At 48.4% G+C, this 9124-nt stretch overlaps 1 protein-coding gene across 2 annotated transcripts in view; it reads right to left on the reverse strand.

Annotated features, from left to right (window-relative positions):
• The window catches only part of ZNF827 (zinc finger protein 827), a 180212-nt gene extending 173387 nt beyond the window's left edge, over positions 1 to 6825 (reverse strand). For both annotated transcript variants that reach the window (XM_027117108.1, XM_027117110.1), the window contains exon 1: positions 6299 to 6825. In XM_027117108.1, coding sequence (XP_026972909.1) covers positions 6299 to 6341 — 43 coding nt within the window. In that variant the 5' untranslated portion in view covers positions 6342 to 6825. The remainder of the gene's footprint in view (positions 1 to 6298) is intronic.
• Between the last annotated feature and the right edge of the window lie 2299 nt (positions 6826 to 9124).

Consider the following 9124-nt stretch of genomic DNA (forward strand, 5'->3'; position numbering starts at 1 on the left):
TCTAAAATGTGATTCTAGAGTGTCTTTACTGAGGCCAATGCAGTAACGAAATCTGATGGATAAAAAACCAAAAAACAAAACCCCCCCACACGTCTTCCCATCACTAGGCCTGGTCTGGATTTCTTTCAGATAAGAGGAAACTCAAAATCTACTCCTTCACCACAAAGCTCATGGTCTTGTAAAAACCTTCTGCTAGAAAGCCTTTCACGCCCCCAAAAGTCCTATTTTGTAGGTCACACTCTCATTATCTTGTTCTGCGATCAGTCTGATTAAATTATAGAAAATTACTAACACATCACTCAGAATAGAGAGATGAGCTCCAGCCTGTTGTGTTTGTTTTTCGGTCCTCCTGTCCTAATACTCCAGCAGATATTTAAAAAGGAAGAGTGGAGGAGAGACGAGGCAACTTCAAACGAGGAAAGCGAAAGGATATATTAACCTCCTCCCAGGACTAAGCTGCCCTCAGCTTTCACAGAGGGCATTACTGACCAGTCACGGAAACCAGGAGAGCTTTTTCCACTCTGACAATCTGGGCTCCACCATCATTTCCTTCGCACCTTACCATCTTTTGAGTCCAAAGACACCACTCTGCACGAAGTGACCAGGGTTAGTGCTACCGGACGAGTTTTTCTCTTCCGGGGAAACGAAGTCATTCAGACACAATCTGAACTACCGGGATTACTAAATAAACTGCTTCACCTACACACTTCGAATCTGGTCTTTCCTACAAGGACATCTTGACATTAATTAATTAATCCTTGTATTGTAAACCAACTTGTGACCCCAGGAGAAGCCTGCCTGGTTACTCCATCAGTACGACAAGATCCCTTGGCTGTTTCCACAGCCTTTTTGTCCATCTAATTTTATAAGCCTCGCGAGATCAAGACTTTCCACACCTCCCTAGGAACTCTCCTAACAGGCCATTCAAAGACTCTGAAAACTCAAATGCACAGCAAGCTCTAACACTGGCCGAAAGCTGTCCAATTTCTACTTCCCCAACGTGATTTATTAACACCTGGTGCAGGAGACTTGTCAGTTCACACCAGCTGTGTCATCCCCAGAGCGAGATGGCAACACGTAGACAAATTAAAAATCAATTTTTTTATTACAAACTATTTTGCAGCATTAGAAGGAAGGCGATTTTGAGCTATCTTCCTTATTTTAACAGCAAAGCTCAGTGGACCCTACTTACTGTATTAGGAATACATGGATTTCTTTCAGGAGAACAGATAGACACTTCTGCCCAGCATCAAGCTTTGTGGTACCCCAGAACCATCCGAAGTGAAATACTTTTCTATTTCAGATTTTAAAAACTTCCCCATGGTTCCTGTCCTAGTCAGGAGGTACTGTCTGGTCACTGGAAAACTTTAATAAGAATAAGTAAGGGAAAGGGTTCAATCTTCTACCTTCTGTCTTTCAATAGACATAGAAAGACCCATAAAAATATAAAAATAAGGGATCCTGTCTCTTTTCAGTCATCTTGTTTCCCAATTTTACTAGAAAGCAAGAAAGAATTTTTAAAGTTTTGTTCATGCCGAACACAATAACCTGTTCTGGTCTTGACCCGCAACTGAGTAAACAGTGAAAATACTGGAATAACAAAACAATTGTTTTATGAACTTTTCCTTTGTGCTCCCCCTCGGGAATAGGCATCGGGCAGCTTTCCAATGATAAACAGAAGCGAATCTAAACTCATACCCGTTTAGGGGTAAGTTGAAGCTAATGAGGAAATCTTAAAAGTGCTGATGGTACCGATGGTCAAAGGTTTTACAGATGCAACAAACACACCCCTTTCCCTCTCCAGTCTGTGATCCCAAATGGAACGATGTTCACAAAGGGCCGAGCCCCGGGCCTGGCAAACAGTCACCGTATCAGTTTCCCTCTCTTCCTCTTTCTCAGGCTGACAAACATTTTTAAACTCTGCAGTTCGGGATTCTGCTAAAGATAAGCACATCGTATAGCTCCAAGGACCTCTAGGACATTTTTTTGGAACATGGTATCGGACCCCGTTAGTGGAAAGAACTTTTGTAAAAGAGCCATCAATTGCAGCAGAGTCGTATTTAAATCCCAAAATGATAATTACTGCTCTAGGCCAAGAAATAAAGGCTTTAGTTCGAATAATAATTTTGAAATCCACTTCTCAAAAATAGTTTAGGTTTAACACCCTTGGTTGGGGGTCACCTCCGAAAGCTAGCGCAGCTCGCCGTTTTGATTGGCAGCCAGTAGGATCACCATTCAATTCTATAGGACAGTCCATTTGTTTTTCTGCATATGTATGAGGCCCACATAACAAAAACAAACACACACACACACTTACTTCAGAGGCCCAGGAGGAAAGGACTGTGTAGAATTTTAAATCAGAAATCTAACGCTTAGGTTAGTAGTGTCAGGTTAAAGGCTCGCCCATCCCCAAAGCTAATTCGGTTCTGAACAGTCCCATGGGTGTCTAGTTGAACAGAAGGAGCTAGGAAACCTTAGCAGAACGAAGCCCAGCCTGGGGAATTGCTGGGACTCCGTGCCAGGGGCTGAGGCTCACCCCAGACTTGGTATCAGATAATACCAAGTGCTAGTCTGGATTTCCAGGACTAATCTACTGGAGGGTGGAACTTCCAGGTTCCCTGGTGTCTGTGCTATAGGGTGGGAGGACTGTGGGCTTTGGAGGTTCCCCACTGTGGCTGGCTAGTATCATATTTAATAACACATAGAGTTTATTAGTAGCAATGGTTTATGGGGGGAGGGGTACACAGGCAAGGGGGGGGACCTAAGAGGAAGTGGAAAGCATCCTAAATTTTCTAGAGATGCAGTTATCACAAGTTTCTTTTCTTGTATTCTAATTTGAACTTCTTAAATGGGTTTACAGGTTCTCTAAATTCTAAAAACGTTACATCAATAGTGGCTCTTAAGTACTTGTGTTTACTCAGAAGGCTTTTTGGTTTCAAAAGCAATGCTCCCCATCTCATTCCCCCTCCCACCTTTCCCACCCTGAAACCCAAGCATATCACTCCTTTCTTTTATGGAGAAATGTTAAGTCGGCCCCTATATAACTTCTTAAAAACTCAGGATGACAGTCTATCAGAGCAATCAACTCCCAACGCTCTATATTTTAACTTTGATACAAAACGGTTCTCCAGGGAAAGAAAAATCTGGCCGCCCCCCCCCACCGCACACAAATAAACAAATAAACAAAGAACTTAGCATTAAAACTGGAATTTAGGGCTACAATTATATTCTACATTAAATACAAATTAACATTAATTTGACCAAAGTCCACCCCACTGCAAGTTCTTTCAAGACTCACTCAGCACTTAGCAAGCCTTGGGTTACTATGTCTGAATTGCAAAATACACCATTTGCCCAGAAATTGCTCTTAGCTCAAATGCAAACTGCTCACAAAACATGTGTAAACTATGCTTAAAACAGGCAGCACACATCCACAAAAATCCATTCAAACCAAAGGTAAGTGGAGAAAGCTTCACAAATTAGGCTTCTCTTTAAAAACCGGAGGGACTTTTACGGTGTTTCCAAAAGGTTATTGCTTTTTACTTCAGTAAAAGTGGCTTTATGTGACTGAGAGAAGGAGTTGATTTTTTCTTTCTCTTTTTTTTTTTTTTAACTTGAGTGGATAACAGTATTCAAGTAGAGAACAGGGTGGGAGAGACCACTCTCAAAATATAACTTAATCACCAGGCCCCAGCGCACTGGAGAGGCCCACCAAAACACACGAGCTAAAATGGAGCCTGAATTTCCTCTCAGACGGAGAGGGTAGTCGCACGAGGTCAGGGTCAAGGTCAGCAGCAGGGCAGGCTGCAGCTGCCCGACTGCACTACCCACAACGGGAGGGAAGGCGTTCCATCTCCGTCACAACCGAGCAGATAAATCCCTTCTCCCCTCCTACCCTCCCTCTCACCCCGCCAAGATTTTTTTTTAAGAAGAAAGGAAAATGACCAAATAACCTCACCGCCCTGGTTTTCGCACACAAGCTCATCAGCGCCCAAAGTTGCCATCTAAGGGCAAGTTCGCAGAGAACACTGAAGCCCATTTTGTCCGAGCAGGGCAAGCCTCCCCCGACGCCCCCCCAGGATTCCTGCCTCCTCTCCCTGCCCCCAAACGCCCCCGAAAAGAGCTGGGAACTGCGGCCGGCCGGCCATGTGCACGCACACACTTCCACCAACTGCTGCGAGTTTTCTGTGAATCGCAGCGCGGAGCCTCCCAACTCGCCCTCCCCGACTCCGACGCCTTCTCCTTCCTCGCACAAAATTTCCCTACACACCCAGGCGCCTGCGAATGATTTTATGTGCATATATATTACATATGTGATATTATCCTCAGAACCTCTAGCGGGCAGGCGAAGAAAGGACTGCACAGGGGCATTTTTTTTTTTTTTTAAAGGAAGGGGAAAAAAAGCACAACCCAAGCCCTGTGCGTCGACTCCTGCGTACCGGGAAGGGGAAAGAAAGAGGAATGTTTGCGGAGCGGGCTGCCTGCGAGTGCCCTTGCTCGCCACTTCGGCCGCGGCCCGGGTGACACGGAGGCACGGGGGCGCCCGGCCCGAGCCACCCGCGCCCCCTGCCCGTCCCCCGGGCAGGCACCGCCGCGGAGATTTCGCGAGGGGGAGATCGATCGCGCTGCCTGTCTGCAGCGGAAACGCACACGCTCACACACAACCCCAGCCCGAGACACCATAACCTTAACCCTTCCCCCACCCTCCGTGAACTTCAGGTGACCGACCACGTCGGCCTGACACCCGGGCGGGCGGGCGCTCCGGCTCCGCTCCCGCCCCCAGCCCGGGTTTTGCAGGATCGGGCTCCAAGCAGCGCCAAACCGCCGGGAGAGAGGAGCAGTGCGGGGGGAGAGAAGAGAAATTGACCCTCCGTCTCCCCCGACCCCTCCCTCCGGCGCCTCCGGCGTCCCCTCCTCCCCGTCACCCCGCCCCACGCCTTCTCCCCTGCCCCCTCCTCCCTGCATTCAAGGAGCCGGGCGGCCCCGGGGGATATTTTTAGTTGCTTCTTTCTCCTTCACTTTTAGCTTTAGCAGCATCTCGGAACACTCAAAGCGGAGAAAGATTGGGGGGGGGGTGGGGGTGTGAGCTGGAGAGGGAGTGGGGGAAAAGTTAAGAGTCTCGCAAAGAAAAGCCGGAGGGAGGGCGGAGAGGGACCAGGGGCGCGAGTGGAGGAGGGGAAGGGGACCGGGCCGTGCCGGCGGTGTGTGTCTCCAGTTGGTGTGTGGCTGCAGCCGGGGAGGGCTGTGATGCACTTTAGTCCTGGACTCTGCTCAGGCTCGCCGGGGAGGGGGGTCTGAGAGCCCGAGTCTCGCCCGGCTCCGTCTGCTCCGACTGACCCCGCATTTTATTGCGGCCAGGAGCCCTGCTCCTCCCTCCCCTCGGCTCTGCAGGGACCTCGCGCGCCGCGAGCCGCCCTGCCTCCTGCCTCCGCCTCGGCGCAGCTCCCGCACCCCACATCCGCCCGCCGCTGCCGGGCCTCGCCCCCAGCCCGGCCGCCCCGCGCCCCCGCGCCCCGGCGCGCCCCCTCGCCCCGGCGCCCCGGGAGCAGCCGCCCGGCGGCGCGTGTGTACCCGTGTGTTTGTGTGCGGTGCCCCCACACCCTCCCAGCCGCTCCCGCCTCGCCCGCCCCCGACTCCCCTCCTCCGCCGCCGCCTCCTCCACCTCCGCCTCCTGCTCCTGCCGCCGCCGCTGCCGCCGGCGGCTCCGGGCCCGACCAGCCCCGGCGCAACCTTTAGCCGGAGACGGACCTCTCCCTGGATCCCGTACTCGGCAGGCGGCCGCGCGCCCTCGCCCCGACACCCCCAAACGCCATGTCACGGCCCCCAGCCCTCCGCGCGCCCCGACCCCCGCACCCTCAGGCACCGGGATCCGCAAGGAATTTCTTGTTTAAAAAGATTCCAACCTCTCCCACCTCCCCTCCACCCCCGATTAAAAAAACCCCGGCATCCACACTACTCCCCTCCTCCCTTCTTTTGCCCCCTCCCCCCAGCAACCCGGAGTGAGGAGGGGGAGGGGAGGGAAAAGGGAAAAAAGCCCGATCTCAAGGAAAAAAAAGGGGGGGGGGTGAGAGAAAGAAAGAAAAAGAGAGAGAGAATAGAAAGGGCACGGGGCTGATCATCACCAACATGGCTGCCTCAGCATAGACCTAAACGAGGAGTAACCCGGGCTGTGTCTTTGTCAGTTTCACCTCTGTAACCCTAAACTAATGCAGAAAACAACGGAGGAGGCTGCGGAGGGGAAAGAGGAGAGGGAGGGCGAGAAAATGGCACGAGAGGAGGTGGAGAAGGGATGACTTACGTGAGGGAAGGCGCTTGGGCTGCTCCTGCTTCCTCCTGGGCATTTTCCCCCTTTTCTCACATTCTCCTCCTTGGTTAATGTGAGATCAAATAAACCCCCGTGGGGGCAGAGAGGCAGACACTGGCAGGAGCGGGGAGGTAGTTGGGGGGCGCGCGGGCGGGCAGGGGGAAACCCCTTCTCTCCGGTGTGTGCAATGGGTTGAAGCTTGTTTCCTGGAGCCAGAAGAGGGGTTTTCTTCTTTTCTTTCCTTTCTTTTTTTTTTCCTTTTTTTTTTTTAATTTTTTGGTCGTGCACCTGGCTTGTCCCCGAGCGTAATATTCTTCAATGGAAACGGATCTAATAGGTGTGAGTGTGTGTGTGTCCTATGCTCGCGTGTGTGATGGGAGGTATAAATAAATGAGTGCCGGTGCGTCGGTGTCTATGGCCGCGCTCTGTGTCTCCGAGCCCCTAACACTAATGTCGGGATCAAAGGGCAGCGGCGGCGGCAGCACAGCTCACAGCTCGCTCTCTTGCTCTCTCGCTCTCTCTCTCTCTCTCTCTCTCGCTCTCTTTCTCGCTCTCTCTCTCTCCTCTCGCGCTCTCTCTCTCTCTCTCTCTCTCTGTCACACACACACACACACACACACACACACAGAGGCACAGACTGAAGGAAAGAGCGAGAGCTAGACACACACACACACACACACACACACACACAGAGCAAAGAGGAAGGTGCCCTAAGGCTCCCAGGGCGGACTCAGGCTGGGATTTGCAACCGCTCTGTCTGGAAAGAATGGGGGGCGCGCGTGCGGGGGTGGGATGGACTTCTTCAAATTTATCCCGCTATTCGCCAGATCTAGGGGGGAAAAAAGTTTTTCCCACTCTTGAAACAACGATTATTTCATTATTCTTACTGATTTTTCGAGAGAAAATAGGTTTCTCTCATAACTTTCTTTTGTTGATTAAACTACATAAATTCTTCAGGGTTTTGGCACTCAGAGAATTACTCTCTCACACATTTACCTTAAGTCTGTGGAGGTGACAGTCTTCCACGCACTCTCCAAAAACATTACAATAAAAATAACAAAAATAAAAATTAAAAAATAACATATGGTGACATCAATAACTAGGTTGATGGAATAAGTGCCCTGTTTTGGAGTGTCCAGTGGAGTTAAAACTGGAAAAGGCTGCCTAAATGAAAATTACAGCTCCTTGACAAAGGGGGAAAAATAAGATTAGGTCACCCCTGATGGTCGATTTAACTGCTACATGATACTCCTTCGGCAATCTTGACTTCTGAAATTTACTTTTTTCCCTGCTTTAATGCAGGTATGTGAAGCTTACCCTGAAGCAATTCCAGTTTGCATTGTGAGTTCAATATAGCAGTTTTCATTAACTGATACATACTTTCATTACTTTACAAATCACACATCTTTCTTCAAAGAGAGACATAAAGGGGAAAAATAGAAAAGGACGGGTCTCACTCCAGCACAAAAGGTACTTGGTGAAAGAGGACTGTTCTCTTTGTGACTTGCAGTCATTTGGATAAAAGTTCACTCAGAGGTTGTTAATGATTTAAACTCCAAAACCTGCTACTATAATTGAAGTAAAAACCAGTCTGAAGAAGAGTTGTTTCATAAAACTCTCTTTGTAAGAGAAAACTTTGAACTTAGCCGCATACATTATATGTCATGAGTCAGATGTAGCTAAAAAATAAAAAAGGTGCATTATTTAACTACATCTTCCCTTTTTAGCTTTTTCAGACCTCTGACTCATCATCTTATTATGTTAAATATTTTCTTAGAAATTTTAAAATAGACTTTTTCATCAAAGAAGGTGGAGGCACGGCAGAGATACAGAACATTAAAATGACACTCCGTACGCTTACACGGGTAGCTAATGCCTCTTTGAGGTTCTGACTGAATTATCACACCTGGAGTGGTGTTCAAGACAGTCATGGGGGTTAAATCCCTACACACCCCCTTCAAAAATAACAATAAGCTTTCGCATTGCACACTTTCATTGGAGAAGCTTAAAGAGTGTTATATCTCCCAAAAGATGTTTTTCATTGATAGTGAAATCTCAGGGTGAAACCCTCTGTGCCACTCCCCGGAAGGATCTAGCTTCCCAGTGACAGGTAATGCTATCTGACGCAGGTTTTGAAACACCTGCTTGAATTCAATCTAAAACCAAACAGAGAGCAGTCAAGTTTGAAATGGAGCATCACGCTTAAACCAACTCTTCCTTGAAAATTGGCTTAAGTAAACTGGTAGTTAAGTTTCCCCGAGTTCTAATTTGAAATAGAACTACCTTCCAACTCAGATCAAACTCAACTGGTGGCATGATTTTGACTACTGTCAGTAGCATTGGACGTGAAATTAGTGTATGAATGATAAATCAGAGCCTACCATTCTAAACAGAGTCATTGCCCTGAGTGTGTAGCATCTTTAAACCTAACACAAGTTCAACAGAACGGCCACAACACTTCACCATCGCTCCCTCAGAGCCTTTAGCTGGGATATGGAGAACTATTACTCTGCACAGATACACCACTACCTTTTCCTGAATTGCTGACTCTTTCCAGTGCTTAGTACACTATAATTGAAAACACACTTTAAGGCTTTCTTCAAAGTAGAGTACATTTCCTGAAACCTTTTAAAGGCACGCAGGCAAATGCTGTCGACGTTTAATTATACAGGTGTTCTATCAACAGCCAAAAGCATTTTTAATTGAATTTGTTCATACCTCTACGTCTTTCCAAAAATTATTTGAAGTAGTACACAACAAGAGAAAATGGAAATAAGGACAGAACAACTTCTGTTTCAATCTCAGCTTGGTATCTCTCTC

This window comes from Aethalodelphis obliquidens, unplaced genomic scaffold (assembly GCF_003676395.1).
Source record: "Aethalodelphis obliquidens isolate GAN/ISIS:26980383/991018 unplaced genomic scaffold, ASM367639v1 scaffold17, whole genome shotgun sequence".
NCBI classification, from domain to species: Eukaryota; Metazoa; Chordata; class Mammalia; order Artiodactyla; family Delphinidae; genus Aethalodelphis; species Aethalodelphis obliquidens.